We start from the raw sequence: 20025 nt of genomic DNA, 5'->3' as shown, positions 1-20025 counted from the left end.
TTGCAATATTTTTAATTAATAATGAAGGTTTTATGTTCATTTAACGAATACATTATCTACTGCAAGTGCATTATCTGAGTATTCAAATGCAATTTAAATGCACAAGACTGCCTATTAAAAAATCTGTTGAGTTACAAGATGTTCCCTAGGATCTCTAAGCATTTCACGTTTTAAAAAATTTGACGTAGAGAGACTTCAGTCATTTTAAATATTGTGAAAATGTTGTATTTATTTTTTTCAAAACTGTTAAATTAAAAAAAAATGTTAAATTAAAAACTATAATCTCTAAATGAAAGCCAAAATATTTTTCTTTTAAATGGCCGTCCATTTATTTATGTTCACTGTGCAATCATTCTGTATATAAGAGAGAGATCACCCATTACTCTAGTCATAAGCTTGTTAACATATTTATTTTGCATATCAATGTTTGGATATTGTAACATTTCAATAATGTCATTGTGAAGAGTTTATTCATTCTCATTGGAGTGTTAACTTTATTAACATCTTGTAGTTGACCCACACTATTCAGGAGAATATTTTTATACAATTATAATTGGAGCTTTTTAAGGATTGTTTACTTTTTACCAACAAAGCTTTTTTTTACCTTTATTTTACAACTGAATGTTTTTAAAGGCTTTGGTAATCATTTAATATTTCATTGCTGATACATATCATTTAAAACTTTTATACACATTTTTGCAACAGCTTATCATAGTTTCAAAACTTTATAAACTTAATGTCTTTTTTTGCTTTCTTTGCTGAATTGAGTATGGTTTAATTTAAATATGTTGAAGACGATTTTGAAGTTTGCTGTTTTTTCCCTTAAAAACTTTTATGATGTTTCTTTATGCTGACCTGTATGCTTAAAAGTAAACTTTATTTTATTTTATTATAGGATTTTTCTTGGCCTGGGCTTGTTGTAATGGTACAGGTGATTTAGTAATTTTGATAGTTGCTTTTTTTTAATGAGCAAGTACAGACAGCATTGCCTTGTTTCTATGCTCATCATAGTGACATGGTACAGGTGATTTAGTAATTTTGATAGTTGCTTTTTTTAATGAGCAAGTACAGACAGCATTGCCTTGTTTCTATGCTCATCATAGTGACATGGTACAGGTGATTTAGGAATTTTGATAGTTGCTTTTTTTAATGAGCAAGTACAGACAGCATTGCCTTGTTTCTATGCTCATCATAGTGACATGGTACAGGTGATTTAGTAATTTTGATAGTTGCTTTTTTTAATGAGCAAGTACAGACAGCATTGCCTTGTTTCTATGCTCATCATAGTGACATGGTACAGGTGATTTAGTAATTTTGATAGTTGCTTTTTTTAATGAGCAAGTACAGACAGCATTGCCTTGTTTCTATGCTCATCATAGTGACATGGTACAGGTGATTTAGTAATTTTGATAGTTGCTTTTTTTAATGAGCAAGTAAATAGAGTGTTGCCTTGTTTGTATGCTCATCATAATGACTCACAGAAAACCTGGAAGGGAATGAACAAGCCCAGGACATGGAGATCTGGTCTTATTAGGGTCATGCAAGTCTTGCTAACTCCATCTTTTTGTTAAGGGAATATAGGGACAGGAATAGATATTCTTACCTCATCTTTTTATTTAAGGTCATATAAAGGCTTTCTCACCTCAGGGTAAGAATTCCTAACCTGTCATTAGTATAAAATGTTGCTCACAAGAAAAAGAAAAACCACAGGTGGAGCTTGTACTGGAGGAAACACAACGACCGAGTGTGTTGAAAGATGGCCTTTTGTTTTAGCTGAGTGCAATGTATGAATGATTTTAATTGGAAATTTGAATTGTTCTCTTTTCATGAACTTGATACAAGTTTTCAGATTAGTTAAGTTAAACTAAATCTTCTGAAAAACTTATCTCTTCAAATTGTTTAAGTATCGAATATTTTCAGGCTCGATACTGAATATATGTTATCCCAGTATTAACACCTATCATTATTACGAAATAAATGGCTATTCAGTATCAGTTTAAAATTAATTTTCACCGTCATTAATAGCATTTAGCAAATATGCCTTATCCAGATTGGATTTTATAACCTTTTATTCTTATGTATGTGTGTCTAATGAATTATTTTAAAGGTCACAAGATGCTCAAATTAAGAACAGTTGACAGTTACAGTTTTTTTTATTGAAGTTATCCCAAGAGTTTGATGTGTTGCAATCTGAGGAAGATCATAGAGTAAAGGTGTCTTGTCATCTGTTAGTGTCAGCCTATAGACTATAGACATAGAGGTTTCATCCGGGATTTTAATATATTTTTTTAGATCTTTAATCCAGGAATGTGCCTTTTTATGCAAGCATGTTTTTACATTGATGTCATTTGGAAAGGGCTGGAAACCAATTGATGTGTCTGTTTTTGGTTAATATTTAATGCATTTTAAATATTTGTATTATTCAAGCTTAGGGTTCCCATTGTTAAAATTCATGCATTTTTAAGGTTTTTGTTGCCTAGGTTAGGGTTGCAGTTGTAAAAATTCACCTATTTGTCCTATTTTTGTTAGCCTAAGTAAGGGTTGCAATTGTTAAAATGTATGTATTTAAATGTTTTTGTTGCCTAGGTTATGGTTGCAATTGTTAAAATGTATGTATTTAAAGGTTTTTGTTGCCTAGGTTATGGTTGCAATTGTTAAAATGTGTGTATTTGTTATGTCATTGTTAGCCGAGTTTAGGGATGCAAATTGTTAAAATTCATGCATTTTTAAGGTTGCAATTATTTATTATTCATGTTAAATTGTTGGTGGTTAGTAGACTACACTGTTTAGCTATAATTTATATACAGATATTTTTAATAGCATAATAGGGGAATTGTAATGAGACTTACAGAAACAAACAGATTTAAAAGTAAAGATAATGCAGTACGGGCTACAGAAATAAAAGTTTATTTAGTAGAAAGTTTTTCTTTGTTTTTTATTGTATATATATAAATATTATTCGTTCCATGGTGTCATGTAAAATAAAAACTGTCCCTTAACAAAATTTAATTAAGTTTAATGAAAAACAAATGGCAGTATATAAAATACAACTTCATTTCTGCATTAAGATTGGGGGATTATGGTGTCAGTGAGTTGGCAGGATCTAATAACTCCATCATGTAAAATCCTTTTACTAATCCTGGTTTGATAAAAGAAATACTTCGTGAAAGTTGACCATGTACATCTACATGATGAAAGGAAGTTGGTTGTTTATTGTGTCCCTTAGAAACCGGAGTACTGCAAGTCTATGCGATTTGGCCATGATGGTTATCGACTGTATTTGAGAAGAAAAAAACTCCGTCCATAAAGTGAACCCCTAATTTAAAAACTTGAGAACCTAGACAGCAGACTCCTCTCATATTATCAACTGCATGTCCAGTCCAATCTAAGCCCTCTCTGAAGTAGGGCTAGACAGGCTTAAAGATCAACTGGAAGAAAACAGAAAAATTAATTATAAAAGAAATTCAGGCACACCATTGTGTTTTGCATTATGCTTTTTGCTGTAGGCCTTTTCTTAGTCGGCTTCTCTTCAGTTGGCCTTGTCTGTCATTATTCGATGTTGACGTTTTGCGTCAATGACAGCCTTTGTACCATGTTGGCTTTATGTTTTGATTCTATGCTTTGTTATATAATAAGTGCGATAAAAGTCACTAAAGTGGGCAGTACATGAGGTTGAACTATTGTTGCGATGAGCTGAGGACAGCAAGTCACATCAACTATGTCTTTGTGCCACTTCACGCTAATCTAAAGTTAGTATTTAAAAAACACGATAAAAACGAGAAGGTTGGAACACTCTATTAAATTCTATTAAATGCTTGTATTAAAACGTACATACTTCTTACTAAATATTTTTACATGTTATAAATATTACTTTACATATAGGCAGAGGCGTAGCGAGGTAGGGGGGGGGGGCGGGGGGTGCGGACCGCACCGGGTCCGGGTGACACCATTTAGGGGGGTGACACCAAGGCAAAAAATAGCAAAATATATAGAGAAAAACTTGAGGGGGGGGGGGTGCAAATCAAAAGTTCGAGGGCTGGGGTGCAAATCGAAAATTTGAAAGTTTGTCCCTGGGAAGGGTAGCTACGCCTCTGGGGGGGGGGGGGACACCATTAAGTGCCGCATCGGGTGACACCCGACCTCGCTACGCCACTGCATATAGGCCTACTACCTACGTTCATATAATAAAATATGTTTACATTACATTTAATTAATTTATAAGTTTATTTGCACTTTCTGAATATTTTTCTTAAAAGTATTAGGGGTCATCCACATAAATGACACGCTTTTTTGACGCTTTTTACCTCCCCCCCCCCTCCGTCACACATCGTCACAAAAAGCCAGACCCCCCTCCCCCTAAAATGACGTCACACCTCATCCTACACCACCACCCCCCCCTCAAAATTGCAGTTGAATTTTTCTTAAAACATCGATATTTTTCCAAAATCTTGTCTGAACTCTGTCATCATAGAGTATTTTAATCAATTCCTATTACAATTTATTTAAAAAGTTTGTAAAACCGCGACAGAACTGCTAAACTCGTTTTCTTACAATACATTGCTTTTTTAAAATGCAAAAGTGTGACGTCACACCATCTGAACACCCCCCCCCCCCTCATCACACACCTTCTACAAATTTTTGGACCCACCCCCTCCCCCCTACGAGTGTGACGTCATTTATGGACGACCCCTTATCAAATTACTACAAATACACATTTGTGACTTTTTTCTGGGTTTTTTTTTCCTGTGACTTTTTTCCTACAATTAATGCAGGCAGACCGCCCTCTTAGCTACTGCTTCCACAAAAATTAAACAAGAAGATGTAAAGTTGTGGGAGGCGAGTCATATTTTATTTGTTCTTTCTTGCTTAATTGTCTGAAAGGTAATGCTTGTAAAACACGTTACACCTAAAATTTAGGATTAAATTCATTAAAATAACATTTTCCCGATGGTTAAAGTAGCGATACCAGCATCGATACCACAACATGGAAGTACCGACCAAATTTTGAAAAGGTTAAATTTAAGGTTGCCAACCTCTGACCTCAAATTCAAAGAAGGCTGGGCCTATGTATAATATTTAAATAATATGGTTAAGCTAATTAATTGTTCTTACATTATATTGATTAATTTTCTTTTTATTAGGTATTTAATTTTATAGACTTCTCTTAAGAACTTCTAAGCCAACAAATAAATTAATAACTCGGAATAAAAATATCTGGCTTAGTTTGGCCCACCTTATTTAACCATAGTATAAGTGCAGGTCGAAAGCGTACGTACATTGATTTCAGACTAGTCTTCACGTTTCTGTAATAAAGATGTCGACAGCCCACTTTATACCGCCGCAAATTCAGGATAACCCGAATGGATGGGGACCCAATCAAATACCCGATCAATTTAAAGATATGCCCTATCAGCCTTTTTCTAAAGATGTTCGTCTTGGAAAGGTAATGATTATTAACTTGTTAAATAAGTTAAATCGATGTAAAAATATGGTCTCTTTGGACATTGAAACAGGTCAACCGCCTGAACCGGCAACAAGGCTCTCCTTCTCTCTGAATCTCTCATCTTTGTTTTCCTAGTTAATAGATTCTCTAGATCTATTTAGTATTGAAATCTAGATTAAAGGTGGTTTTAATTAGCCTTAGATCTAGATTTAAAGTTAGGCCTATACAATATGCTTGATTCATCATGTATTATCTTTTTCTTAAAATATTGTTTGAAAAAAATCTTTTTTTTAGGTATCTGATTGGACAGGAAGCACTTATCAAGATAAAAGATATCTAGGTACGCTAATACATTCATTTTATACCAATTAAAACTCCAGTACTGTCTTTGTCAATAGTGATATGTCACATTCGTCAACCTCTAGTCATTTTTTTTCTTGCAGTTTTTGGATTTTGTAGTCTAATGCTAATGGCTTGTTTTTTGTTTTTGTGTAGAATTTCTATTTAGGCTGCATCTATTTCGATGTGGGTACGAATAGCCATGGCCGCTTGATATCTAGATCTTGCTCTAGATCTAAATACCCGACATCATTCTTGACAAATGTCAATGTCACCGGGAGTCATTATTTATTTATTAAAGGATTACGATAATGCTACAAAGGCTACACTTTTGCCTTCCCGGTCTGAGTTTTATATTTAGCTAGTTAAAATTTCTTTGTGTTATCTGTTCAACTGTTTTGAGCATCTTCCGAAACAATCCCCTTTCCTTTCCCGCTCATGCCTCGACAGGTGGCATTGTGTTTATATTGTGAACTATTGACCCAGCGAGTCATCTGTGTTACCTCATGAGACGGTGATGTCCTTGTCGAAAAAAATTGTCTGCAGTCTAAACCATTGAAAGTCTAGTCGCGCATGGAAAATAACTACTTCTAAATGTAGGCCTACTCTTTATTTTTTTAAAGAAAATAAATCTGAGGTTTAAATAATAAAAGAGTAGCCTAAGCTATGCAAGCGTAGGTTTCTATTTATTTATTAAATTATCTGTGTGTGAGTAAAACTCGAAAGGGCGAAATGTAGCTGCGGATTACGGGCAAATAGCAAGTCATATTTAAGGAGGCATGTTTGTGATGTGCGACAAATGTTTTAACTAATTAATTATATCTAGGCCCACCTAGATTAATCAGGTCATATTTAACAAATATTTTTTTCTAGATTTAAAAAAAAAAGAAAAATGCTAATTCCAAACATCGTCAACTGTGGGATTGGCCTCTCACATTTTCTTGTGAGCGGGGGGAAATTCTGATTCCGTCAAGGGGTCACTGAGTTCACATAGGTTTAGATATCGGTAGTGTAGACTGTAAACCAACTTCATACTGCTCAACGCAAGAACAATTCTTATTTGAGATTTTCCATTTTTGCCTTATGTGCTGAATTTCAAGGCTTTTTTTTTTAAATTAGTCAATTTCTTCAAAATAAAGTAGTATGAGTAATGTAACATAGCAGATGACCATCATTACACAGATAAGTTTTGCAATAATATAAAGTTAGTCTTATTTACTTTGTATAAAAGTGTGAACAAATACTGAAAGTTACGGACAAAATCCAATTATTATTAAGGAAAATTGATGCTCCTGTTACTAAAAAAAATTTTGGGGGAGGCAGCCCTCCAAGTGGGTCATAAATGACATAAGAAGAGTCCTCTGCATTTCTATTATCAAAGATCAGCAGTGGTTGTTACCTCAGAAGTAGATTAAAGGTTCCATTGTGGGTTTTGTAGGGGTAGGATGCTTACTGTGTCATAATGCCACACAGCTCTTAGTGCCCTGCTTTACCCTAGCCTATGAACTTATTTCTGACCTCGCGCAATTGATTAGAATCTTTTGTTTTTATTATTTTCCAATCATAAAATTAAACGATTGAACACCAATCTTGGTTGCATGGTAGTAGAGTGTAGTAGAAACCTTTGTAAACTCACAATGGCCCCAATTAGGCTTATGGTTTTCATTATGCTTAGTCTGGGAGTAAAAAAATTTCTTCCACAATCTAAAATAATAATTTTATTTCTACAACAAAAGCTATAGGCCCATTCTAATATCTTAACCAATATGAACTGACAGTAATCCATGACATTCTTCTGCCGACAAAAAAACATGAGTGGCCAATCATAGAAGCAACAATGTTTATGATAGGCATTTTTCTTGAATATTGAAAAAAAATCTATACTTAGAAAAGATAGAAACTTGACCAATCAACTTGTTGAGTTGAAAGGTTTTCTTTCTGAACAAATCCAGCTTCAGGTTTTCTGGGTAAAAATGAAAAACAAAGAAGGTGATGGTCGGCTTTGAACCAGTGACTGAGATTAGGCAGGAGTGTTCTCCACTGTGTCACGTTAAACACACTCTGCTATAGGCAGTATTACCCAATTATGTAGATAGATGTCAGCTATTTAGAAATATTGGATCTTGCTCCTTATAAATCCACAGAACAATTTAATACACTACAAATCCATAAGAACTCAAATTAAATAGACATTAAAGGTATACATTTTAATATAGGTAATTTGAACACCTACCTATAGACCAAATTAATGCTGCGTCTGAATAGCTGCCAATGCTATAAGGACCCAGTACTTTAAAATTTATTTTGTGCTGTATTAGATTAGTATTCCCTTTCTAATCTTTTTTTAAAAATGTTTTTTCTTAAATAGGAAAATACAATTCTGCATTTGGAGGTGGGAGTCAATATGCCTATTACCATGAAGAGGATGAAAGCACTTTTCAATTGGTGGACACTTCAAGGGTCCAAAAACCAGTTTACCAGAGAAGAGGTCGTCTGTTTCAACAGGTCAGTAATTACTTTTTAAAAAAAAATTGAGTGGGGAAAATCAAATCCAACATTACACTGGCTAATAACTTGCTATGACGGTCTTTACTTTTTATACTGGTAGCCTGGTATTCTAGTCTACATACTAATAGAACTTTCTCATATAAGGTTATTACTGGCTCAATCTTGTGCTCTTTAGCCAGGGTTAAGAATTGAGCATTTCTCTCACCCACGTTATCAACCCCTAGATATGTGGGTTTCTGTCAGGGTTTTGCTTCCTCCTTCAGTGCATTACACCATCTGGTTTACACAATTAGGGCAGTTCAGGCAAGGGATGACCTAGAGTCGAGAGCTTGGGAATGAACTCACGACTGTCCCCTGCTTAAACTTACTAATTAATTTGAATGTTTATATATTGAGATTCTTTAATTAAAAATCCATGCATGCATTTATAAAATTTTAAGGGAAAACAAAGAAAGTTGAACTTGGCGGCTGCTTTTGTATACACTCAGCTTGCTATGGTATCAAATGTTAGTTGGAAGGGTGGGGTAATTGTTTGCTTTTATGCAGAAAGCTATGTTATCCGATGGATCTATGTAAATTTGACGATGCAAGTATTCTGACATATTATGGGTGGGGTTACGGGAAGTACAGGCAGACCATAGTTCAGGTTTTACTGAAAGTATAAAATCTCTATCATTATTTTCATTTTTAGAATCGTCAGCGCAGGGATAGAGAACGCCGCCAGCAGCAAACTCAAGCTAACATGCTTGTTCTTACCAAGACTCAAAAGAATCGTGAGAGGGATAGGCAGCGACTGCTTAAAAAATGGCAGAAACAATTTGGTAAACAAATGCAGGAGAATAGAAGCAAGATGCCCATTAGAAACCGTGACGCATCTGTGCAAATCAAGGATGATTGGGTCGTAGTTGAAGAGATGGATTTCCCACGACTGACAAAGCTAAATCTTCCTGATATTAAAGAAGGAGAAGATTTGTAAGTATATACTATTGTCTCCAACCCAGTAGTGGACACATATTTGCATGTTGATTTTTTTTTTTTTTCAATATGCTATTGAGGTAAGTTTTATCAATACACTTTGTTTTTTTTTTTTTGTGTAGGATGACATGTGGCTCCATGGAGTTTTATGACAAAACTTATGACAGAGTCACAACTAAAAATGAAAAACGGTTGAAAAGGATTAACCGAATTTTTCACAAGGTTACCACAACAGATGATCCCATCATTAGACAGGTAATGTGTTCAATTAATAAGGCACTTACATAAAAATCGATTGGTATGAATATGGTAACTAGCCTTTTAACCTAGAGTAGTGTAACTAAGGTAACAGATTTTTAAAAATGTGTACTGTCAATTGGGGTACATTTTTAAACCAAGCTAAATAGTTAACACTTTTTCTTGCAATATTATTCATGTTAACCTTTTTAGTCAGATGTCATAAACTTCTATATTGTACACAATTCGGTCACTTAAAAGTTTTGGGGATGCTATAAATTTAAAAAAAATTTTTATTATAAATAACGTTATTACTGCTTGTTTCTCTAGAAGCACTCTCTAAAATTTTCATTTCACTAAGAAATATTTACTAGACAACTGATGTAACAAGTCACCGAAAAATATTGGTTAAGATGTTGAAAAATCAGATAACACAAAGCTTATTGGTTCATCGCATTTTGTTTTACAGTTGGCTAAAAGCCAAGGAAATGTGTTTGCAACCGATGCTATATTAGCAACAATGATGTGTTGCCCCCGCTCATCCTATTCCTGGGATGTTGTTGTCCAGCGTGTTGGAAACAAGTTATTCTTTGACAAACGTGATGACTCTGACTTTGATCTTCTCACTGTAAGTGAGACAGCAACAGAACCCCCACAAGAAGATGGCAGTGCTAGCATCAACTCCCCTCGTAGTTTAGCTCTTGAGGCAACTTTTATTAACCACAACTTTTCTCAGCAAGTTTTGAGAATGGTGAGTATTGATATGTTTTTATATACTTAAAGTTCCATCTTTATAATTCTCTCTTAAGAGCTTGGTTACATTGTGTTGTTTCTATCATAATAAGGCCTATTGAATTTGAAATGTTTTACTAATTACTAATTATCTGTGATGTAATAAATTGTTCTTTTCATTTTTGTTACCCAGAATGAGGAAAAATACAGCTTTGAGAAGCCCAATCCCTTCATCCAAGGTGCTGATGATTCAGAAGTAGCATCTGTTGGATACAGGTTAGTGCACTTGGATTTATAATTTACTAAGTTAGTTTGGTGGCTGAACTACTTAGAGATATATTTTCTTTGTGGTTTTGTTAGAATATTAATTTTTATTTTGTGTATATTTATATTTAAAAAGCACTTAATATATTATTCCATGTTTTAATTTTTTTTAAATCTAGGTATCGTAAATGGGATCTTGGTAATGATATTGTCTTGATAGCTCGAACAGAGCATGATGCTGTGACAAATGGTCCCAATAATGAAATTCAATTTATGAATATCAAGTCTCTAAATGAATGGGATTCAAGGGTAGGTAAAGATACATGATGCATGCAAATCTCGACATTTTTATTCTATGTTTTTTTGGTATATTAAAATCCTGTTTTAGAGTGTTTTAGGTTTAAAATTTAACTTATGGTATTGCTTGTTTTGTTTTCTACATCAAAGTTTTTTTGTATTGATTTTTTTGTTTTTAGTCTTTCTGATACATATTAAATTAAACATACTTTTTTTAATCCCTCAGTTTTCTGGTGGTGTTGATTGGCGCAGTCGTTTAGACAGCCAGAGAGGTGCTGTTCTTGCCACTGAACTTAAAAACAATAGTTGTAAATTAGCCAAATGGACTGTCAGTGCTTTGTTGGCAGGATCTGACCAGATTAAATTTGGGTAAGATAGCATCTTCGCACTTAAAATTGTTACGTTTAAAAACTTGAAAAAATTATTGATATTGCTCTTGTAATGAAAAGATTTTTCAGTGTTTTGTTTTTCTTTTTAATCCTAGATATGTGTCTCGGTTACACGTGAAAGACACAGCCAAGCATGTGCTACTTGGAACCCAACAGTTTAAGCCTGTAGAATTTGCCAGTCAGATCAACTTGAACATGGATAATGCTTGGGGTATTCTAAGATGTATTGTGGACACGTGTATGAAACTGAAAGAAGGCAAATATCTCATCATGAAAGATCCAAACAAGGTAAATACATTTTTTTGATGCTGTCATGAACTGTTGATTTTAGCATTTGATATTTAACCATTTACCGGCCTGGTCATCAAAACTATGGCCGGTGAAAAGACGAAACATTTTTCAACCACGACACTTTTAAAAATATTTTTATTAAAATATCCACTTACGTTAAAATAAAAGCAATATTCACAAAATGGGACTAAGTTTATTATGCATGAGATTAAATGGCTAAATAATTTACTAATAATTAATAAAAATAACAATAATCCCAGAAAAACGTAAACAAAACACTAGTCACTGGAGCTACTTTCTTTTCCAATAGTTACATTATAAATAAAGCCCAATTCCGAGGTTCAGGCATTTTAATTAGATTTGATTTCACTAATTATATTGCCTGTAATTTTGAGGGGAAAAATTCGTAACTTTAGAAAAATAGAAAATGAACCACTAGGGTGACTGTATAGGCCTGTAAAGGTTTAATGAAACAGTTCAATGTATAGAGTTTATGACCACTACTCTCTTAAAGACTAAGCTACTTTAAATCTACATTCAAGTCTCAGAAATATTCAGTTTACATAAACTTATCTGTCTTTTCCTAATTTATACAGAATGAAACAACTAACTAGTTCTAGCAAGCTAAATCATTCCATTCATTGTTTTGTTTTTTACTCATTTTTTGTGTAGTATAGTATTTACATTTGAAAAATTATCAATGTATAACTAATTTTCTTGCAGCCTGTTGTTAGGATCTATGATATTCCTGATCACACTTTTGAGTCAGATGAGGATGAAGATGACGACGATGATGATGATGACGATGATTCAGATGATGATTCAGACGATGATGATGATGGTAAATTATTTATCATTAAGTTTGTAGATTTTATTATTTACTCAAAAGAGAATGTTTTGAATTATTTTTTTAAATTTAAATTTTTTACTTTTTCAGATGAAGTCGAAAAGTAAAAATTGATTTGAGACAGCTTGAATATTTTTCTTCATGATGAAGAACTTGTGTAATTGGAGCTAAAAGAACTGTATACATGATGTAAAAAATGACCCAAAGTTAGACATTCTTAAGGCTACTAAAGTTTCAATTGATCAGTGTATAGTTATACCCAATTTTTAAAAAGCAGGTCTGGCTTTGCTATTTATATCTTACAATTTAAAATGTGTATTTTATCTTTCATTTCATGGGTATTTAGTATTATCACCCCTCAAGGGTGTTAAATTATAAATTAAAGATTTTAATTTTGTTGGGAAGCTAGTGAAAAATAAACATTTTAAATTAACTTTTATTTTTGCATCTTTTTTCTTTGTTGAAATTTAAATTTTTAAAAAATATTGTTTGATTTTTAATTTGATGGCTAAAGTAATAAGCCTTCTGTAATGTTAAAAAAGAACAAGTAGTAATTACTAATCAAACATAAATACATTTTATTCAATAAAATAATTTACAAAATCTTGTAACTAGACCATGTCACTGAATATCAAAATGACAGATGCACAATCCAAATATATATATATGTATACAATGAAAGCTTGAAAACAATTTCATTTAACATCTTCACACATGACAGATTTCTTCACTGTATGGTGAAAACTAGAGTGTAATATGTACAGTAAAATAGGTCAGGTGACCATTGTCAGAAACCAGAGTAAGATTAGTTTAATGGAAAGGTGAAATATTTAATTAGCAGTCCGTGAAAAGCCTTGTCTTCAATATCTGGTATTCAATTGGTAGAATAATATATGCTATTATCAGCATATTTGGAAACTATTTACAAAAATAATTATTTTACTGCTGAACAACAGGAAACAAAATCAACTGGCCATGTTTATAATCAGAGAAGATTATGTTTATCAACTGTTAAATATATGTGGCTGTACACTCCAAACACATTTTCAACAGCTGTTCGTCTTAGGTTATAACTAGTATAAAATAGTATATATGGTCAGATTTTAACTGATAGAAAAATATAGACATACTAAATAACTTATTTTCTTTGTGTGGAAGACATGTTAAAATGATAAAAAGTAATATGGCTGGAACATTCAACGCATTATTTTGGTCTGAGTAATACAAGAATCAACAAATGGTGGCTGGTCTATTTAAAGATGAACTTGTGAACAGATTGTTTTTAAATAAGTACAAGACAGACAACATATAATGAAAAGCAATCAAATTTTAGAAAGTAAACCTGTAACTATTTTGAACAAAATGGGCACTGTTGAATGAAAACAAAATGTTAGATGGAGATAATTCTAATTTAATTATAAATATTCTATTTAAAAAAAAAATCTACGTGTATATTTTAACTTGAGACCTTGCACTAATTAATTGATGTTACAGTTGTTGTCTTGTTTATTTAATAAAGAAATTTGAGTCTCTAGGTTGATTCTGAGAAGTAAATAATTGAAAGAACTTGCTTTTAAAACAAATGTCTGTTACTTTTCTATTTAACTAAACCGAGTAAGTACATTTCTCTACTAAAATACTTTATAACTAGTTATGCATATTAATTTATATAATAAATAATAATTTTGTGAATTTCTTTTAATTTTACTATATGTCTGGGTGAATTTTAACATTTATATGATAGATAATCTCTTCAGGCAATGTAAGTTTATTATGTAATACGTAACAATGTCTCTTATCAGAAATTCTGTTCTAGTACAAATGAATTCCGGGAATGAACATTATATGCCACAAACACACTGTAACACAGCTATATGTTGTAGACTTTGGCAAACATTGAGCCCATGTACTTGAGGTACCGGTTAGAAAATTATCAGTTGTACATGGTCAAAATGTCACAAGGTGAAATCCAATCAACCAATTGTACCCAGTCAGGCTGGGATAAAGTTTATGCCATTTATTCTGGGGTAGTCGAAATATTGTCTTGGGTCGGGTGTATTATCTTTGGTTGCAAAGTGATTCTTGTAAGCTAACATCATCTATAGCAACATCACCAGAAAAGCCCACCATGGTGGCTTCAAACACAATCTAAAAATGGAAAATTAAAAAAGTCATTAAATTTGAATCTAGATACATTTTTAACAGCAGTAATATGGTTCTATCTTAGAGTTAATTCGCAAAAATTTTTTTTTTTTGTCTAACAATTCACAAATTTAATTTTTAAAATTATTTTTATTTAAAACTTTCTATTTAATCATTTCGGTTCAAGACTTGTAGATAAATTGTGAAACAATTAGAGTAGCTTCCCTTAAAATGTGTCTCACCTTAAAGCTCTGGCTACTGGTGATGTTTGATGTGATATTGATATACCCTGAGTGCCAGCTATTTCCCTGGTCACCCAGCTTGCTCCACAAGACAGTCTCACGACCATTGCTGGACTGACTGGACACGGTCAAGTTGCCCACAGTTCTGCCGTACATGTGGTACCAGAAGGTGAAACAGTAGCCTGTCAGAGAACTTCTGATAGTGGGAGAGACCAGGCGAGCCATGTCCCCCAGTGTTGTTCTTGAAGACTCCACGTACACATAATAACCATCTGGAAAGCCATTCATTACGTTTAACTGATTTTACTTTATAATAAAGTAACAAGAACATTAAAACAACAGTTATGAATTAATAAAAACTACACCAGCATTTGAAATAAAATTTGTGATTAGCAATTCTGATCTACAGCATACTTAATATACTGACAGGACATTGTGGGGAAAAAATCCTAGTGCTGAACGGAACAGTACTGTAAATGCAATAAGCCTGTTTGTGCTTTGATTCATTTTTTTTTTAAAACTAATTTGCGAAATGATAATTTGTATCACTAAACTGCCTATTTTAAATTAGCTTGAGGCTTGCATGAGAATAAAAGAAAACTACTCACTGGGGCCGAGCCTGTCAGATAGGGGTCCAGTGTCTGGGGTCTCTGTCTCCCCCCTGTGTCTGGTCCAGTCCAGTATGTCCCCTGGTGCGGGTGCATTCACCCACCCACACAGGCTGTGGGTGAAGCTGCAGTTGACCTGCAGGGAACCTGCGAACATGGAGTGTTAAATTAGGGAACCTGCAAATATGGAGTGTTAAATTAGGGAACCTGCAAACATGGAGTGTTAAATAAGGGAACCGGTAAACACAGAGTGTTAAATTAGGGAACCTACAAACATGGAGTGTTAAATAAGGAAACCTGCAAACATGGAGTGTTAAATAAGGGAACCTGCAAACATGGAGTGTTAAATAAGGGAACCTAAAAAACATGGAGTGTTAAATTAGGAAACCTGCAATTATGGACCATTAAACTAGGGAACTTGTAAATAATAAATATGGACCTTTAAATTAGGGAACCTGCAAAGATCGAGTTTTATATTAGGGAACCAGCAAACGTAATCTTTAATTATGGGTTAGCTGGGATTGAGAGACATTGTTGTCCCATAAAAAAAGTAAGTCATTTTATTGTAAGCTTACACTAGTAATTCAGCTTAAGGGTAATGTAATTTTTAATAACATTCTAAACTAGTGGTACTGGTATAGTTATAGTACTTACTAAGGCATCCACCCTCAGTGATGGCAATGTTATCAATAGCAATATCTCCTCTGTAGCTGGGGCCGACTGTCCCATCAAATGAAATCTTTAAAAATTAATGAAACTTAAATGAAGGCTCTCTACATTACATCCAGTTACCTTACTACATGATGCATATAAACTGGAAGTGAAGTACAGTAAGTTAAGAACCTACTTCATATTAATAATAATTTTTTATTTAAATATAACAAAAACAGTTCCCCTTGTAAAGGGATATAACTAAAGAGCAACCCTAAATTTAATTAAATTAAATCAGTTGCCTCCCTTGTAAAGAAAGCAATCTGGCCAGTTGCCTACCTGATACGCTTCTTGCGCGTTGTACTCCAACTCCTTGATGTGCCATCTATTTCCTTGGTCACCCGATGCTGCCCATAGGACGAGCTCAGTGGCTGACAGGACGTTGGTCAGCTTGACCGTTAGTGTTCCAATGTGCTCACCAAACATGTGATAGTAGAAGGATAGGCATCGCTTGACTTCTCCTTTAAACTGGGTGGATGAAGTTTTACATTCTTAATGCATTTTAAAGGAAGATTATTAAAAATAACGTTAACGCGATCAATAGTAATTATTATCTTTTTTTTAAAATAGGGAGCACGAAAGTTCTTATTCTTTCCAAAAATCATAGAAAGCGCGAAATTTGAACTGTACAGTAAATTTGAATAATGAATTACACTGTGTCGGCCCAATTTTTTTAAAAAGACCTAGCAGTAAAAAAATTAAGCAGCGCGATCAACAATTTTAACAAATGCCTCGATAAACATGGTTGCTGTTATTTAAAGCGACCAAGTGAGATGTTTTAGCCTTGCAGCTTTTGTAAGCGCTATCAACACATTGGTCGAGCGGGTCCCATGCATTAAGCCTCGGTGTCGCTTCCCGAACTCAGGACAGTATTGGAGCTCACTCAGCCCTGACCAGTACCGGGCATAAACGGGGGAGAGTAAAGGTAATTGGGTATGTTTCTGACCACACATTTCAATGGAAAACCAAGGTTATGAACTCTACTTCACCTGTTTCTGTCAGGTCTGAAAAGGTGCCGAAATAGGATTCCATCGGGGTTGGTTACACCTTCTCATCCATGTGCTGTTATAGTTTTAGGGCCTACTAGTCTTTTAGAAATGGGATCTCATCTATATGCTGTCATAGTTTTAGCGCCTACTAGACTTTTAAAAATGGGATCTCATCTATATGCTGTCATAGTTTTAGGGCCTACTAGACTTTTAAAAATGGGATCTCATCTATATGCTGTCATAGTTTTAGGGCCTACTAGACTTTTAAAAATGGGATCTCATCTATATGCTGTCATAGTTTTAGGGCCTACTAGACTTTTAAAAAAGGGATCTCATCTATATGCTGTCATAGTTTTAGGGCCTACTAGACTTTTAAATATGGGACGACTAAATAAATGGGAATCATGGCCAGACATAGTCCGGGGGGGGGGGGGCGGAATAAATTTTCCGTTGGAGGGGGGGGGGGGGGCTGGACACTGGTAAAAGTATATCATTTATATAAAAGTATATAATTTATGTATAATTATGTTTCATTCAGGTTGGCGGTAGACATGAATCGGGGGTGGGGTGCAGAGTTTCTTCCAGGCATCTCTTCGGGGGGGGGGGGGGGGCTTAGCCCCCCCCCCCCCCCCCCCCCCGAAAAATTTTAACCGCCCCCCGCGAACGAAATGAAATTTATATAATTTGTATAGAAAATATAAAATATATACTTTTAACAGTGTCCGCCCCCCCCCCCCGAAGAAAGTCTACCGCCCCCCCCCCCGAAAATTTCAAGTGCCCCCCCCCCCCCGGAGAAAAAAGTCTGGAAGAAACACTGGTGGGGTGGGATGGGGTGCGCCCTGAAGAAACACTGAGTGAAAGTTTAGAAGTGATTATGAAATTATTATACAAAAACAGTTACAGTTGTACAAGAACTAGATGAAAACAACCGAACATTTGCCAGCCCAACTCTCAAAGATTTTCGGAGATCTACCAACTGTGACGCTTGCATTCTTTTAAGATTACGAACGTCTTGAAATCAAATCGGGAGCTCGAGTTTATGATTCCCAGAAAAAAACCCATCTCATCAAGAAGATCTAGCTGTTTAATTAACGACATTATTTAATGATTTGAAGTACTCACTCCAATGACAGTGTGTTAAGTCTGGCCCTGTTGCCCATCATACGAGGCCTGGAAGATTCGATGTACAAGTATCGACCTGTGAAAGTGTAAAAAAAAATGTACGTTATATTTTGTATTAATTGTAAATACTAAAGATAAACGTCTTAAAGGTCTAACCCTATGAAGTACATATTCGAGGTTTAGTGTGTGTATAGCTTTAGACTTTGTTTTACTAATCAAGGATTTGATTTTGATCGCGGATTTGATCGTGAATATTTATATTTAAGTTTTCGTGGCGAAACAATTTTCTTATTTTTAAAGAAGCTGTTTCAAAGTGGCCCTAAGACAACCAATATGTTTACCATCATGTTACACCGTAACTAAGACCACCTTCTTTACTGTAACTAAACACAAACGTTAATGTCTACAATAATGTTAAGGGGGTCATCCATAAATGACGTCACGCTTTTTTGGACGATTTTAACCCCCCCCCTCCCCTCCGTCACACGCCGTCACAAAAAGCCTGACCCCCCCCCCCCCTAAAATGACGTCACACCTCAGCCTACAACCCCCCTCAAAATTGCAGTTGAATTTTTCTTAAAACATCGATATTTTTTCCAAAATTTTGTCTGAACTCCGTCAACATAGAGTATTTTGATCAATTCCTATGTATTAAAACAGTTGTCTAAAACGCGAAATAACGTCTAAAATTCGTTATCTAACATTTCTTTTTTAGAATGCAAAAGTGTGACGTCACACCATCTGACCCCCCCCCTCCCCTTCACCACACACCGTCACAAAATTACGGACCCCCCTCCCCCCTACGAGTGTGACGTCATTTATGGACGACCCCCTTAGCGTGTGTATAGCTTTAGACTATTTGATTTTGATAGTGGATTTTTTTGCAGGAAATTTAATTTTTCGTGGCGAAACAATTTTCTCATTTTTAAAGGAAACTCCACCAAAGTGGCCCTAACAAAACCATTATGTTTACCATCATTTTAAGCCATAACTAAGCAGGGGCGGAACTACAGTGCCGCCAGACCCCGCAATGCGGTGGGGCCCAGGCCGTTTAGGGGCCCAGAGCCGACCATAATCAATTGTTTTATAGTTAAAAAATAGTTTTATTGAGAAAAAGCAAACATATCTACTACAGTAGTGATGTTCTACAGTACGCTGTTTCGTAAAGGAACAAAAATATATAGGCTACATGAGTTTTAGTGTGAAAGATAGGCAAACGTTCAAACCACTTCCATGACTTATTTCCCTTTTTTAAATAGCCAAATATGCGTGTTCTTAAAAAACATTTAATATATCTGCACTAAACAAATTAAAAAGCAATTACTTCTCTTAATTATTATTTAAAAAAAATAACTTATAAAGAATGATATAGTGTAAAAAGGAAATGTATTAAAAACTAATAATATAAATACAAAAAAAACATAAAAATAAACATCAGTCGAGAAACCATTACACATACAAAGCTTTCATGCTTCATATCTTTTGACCGTCTTATTATGAAGGAAGCATTATGTCAAACATTAAAACAGCAACCTACAAAAAACCTTCAACAACAAACCTAGCCTCAGAAATGGAAACTAGCTCGTCAATGAAAAGAAAAAAACCAAACCAGCCCCACTGAATTAGGGAAAACAACTAAAGAAAAAAACACGCAAAGCAAATCAAAAACCCCCTCACATGTAACTACTGCCTTAACTCGCACCAAACACTCGAGGAACTAATGCATCACGAAGCTACAGAACATCAGGAATTCAAGCAATGCCACCACCTGCAACGATGGAATAATCCACGATGCTATTTCTAAACACTACGAAGAAAAGCATTACACATCTCTCTCCAGATGTATTTTCTGTGGTGAAGTCCTCCCAAAATATAACAACTTTCACCAC

At 34.4% G+C, this 20025-nt stretch overlaps 2 protein-coding genes and 1 long non-coding RNA gene across 3 annotated transcripts; 2 read left to right on the top strand and 1 right to left on the bottom strand.

Annotated features, from left to right (window-relative positions):
- The first annotated feature begins 1317 nt into the window (after nt 1–1317).
- On the top strand, nt 1318–2923 carry LOC131954870 (uncharacterized). The gene is made up of 2 exons (XR_009388808.1): nt 1318–2586; nt 2639–2923. It is a non-coding gene; the product is annotated as an uncharacterized LOC131954870 (long non-coding RNA).
- Nucleotides 2924–5254: 2331 nt separating this feature from the next.
- Nucleotides 5255–12510, top strand: LOC131954873 (eukaryotic translation initiation factor 3 subunit D). The gene is made up of 12 exons (XM_059318692.1): nt 5255–5443; nt 5738–5783; nt 8151–8287; nt 8982–9262; nt 9388–9520; nt 9972–10253; nt 10428–10510; nt 10678–10807; nt 11022–11164; nt 11280–11472; nt 12199–12316; nt 12413–12510. Exons 1-12 carry the CDS (start codon nt 5315–5317, stop codon nt 12427–12429), a joined length of 1692 nt encoding a protein of 563 aa, XP_059174675.1. The 5' UTR covers nt 5255–5314; the 3' UTR covers nt 12430–12510.
- Nucleotides 12511–12894: 384 nt separating this feature from the next.
- On the bottom strand, nt 12895–16487 carry LOC131954862 (MAM domain-containing glycosylphosphatidylinositol anchor protein 1-like). The gene is made up of 5 exons (XM_059318677.1): nt 16305–16487; nt 15969–16053; nt 15315–15461; nt 14707–14978; nt 12895–14470 (listed from the first exon to the last, which is right to left on the bottom strand). Exons 1-5 carry the CDS (start codon nt 16449–16451, stop codon nt 14381–14383), a joined length of 741 nt encoding a protein of 246 aa, XP_059174660.1. The 5' UTR covers nt 16452–16487; the 3' UTR covers nt 12895–14380.
- Between the last annotated feature and the right edge of the window lie 3538 nt (nt 16488–20025).

This window comes from Physella acuta, unplaced genomic scaffold, assembly GCF_028476545.2.
Source record: "Physella acuta isolate Inbredline_101_S28 unplaced genomic scaffold, ASM2847654v3 ptg001036l, whole genome shotgun sequence".
NCBI classification, from domain to species: Eukaryota; Metazoa; Mollusca; class Gastropoda; family Physidae; genus Physella; species Physella acuta.
This window is presented reverse-complemented; position numbering and strand designations above follow the sequence as displayed.

What these genes read in the sequence shown, in the direction of transcription:
- LOC131954873 (XM_059318692.1), top strand. Translation starts at nt 5,315, where the DNA reads ATGTCGACAGCCCACTTTATACCGCCGCAAATTCAGGATAACCCGAAT. An exon ending in GTAGCATCTGTTGGATACAG is followed by an intron (nt 10,511 to 10,677) that starts GTTAGTGCACTT and finishes TTTTAAATCTAG; the next exon opens with GTATCGTAAATGGGATCTTG. An exon ending in TCATGAAAGATCCAAACAAG is followed by an intron (nt 11,473 to 12,198) that starts GTAAATACATTT and finishes ATTTTCTTGCAG; the next exon opens with CCTGTTGTTAGGATCTATGA.
- LOC131954862 (XM_059318677.1), bottom strand. Translation starts at nt 16,451, where the DNA reads ATGTTTGGTGAGCACATTGGAACACTAACGGTCAAGCTGACCAACGTC. An exon ending in ACGCGCAAGAAGCGTATCAG is followed by an intron (nt 16,054 to 16,304) that starts GTAGGCAACTGG and finishes TAATTTTTAAAG; the next exon opens with ATTTCATTTGATGGGACAGT. An exon ending in CCAGTAGCCAGAGCTTTAAG is followed by an intron (nt 14,471 to 14,706) that starts GTGAGACACATT and finishes TTCCATTTTTAG; the next exon opens with ATTGTGTTTGAAGCCACCAT.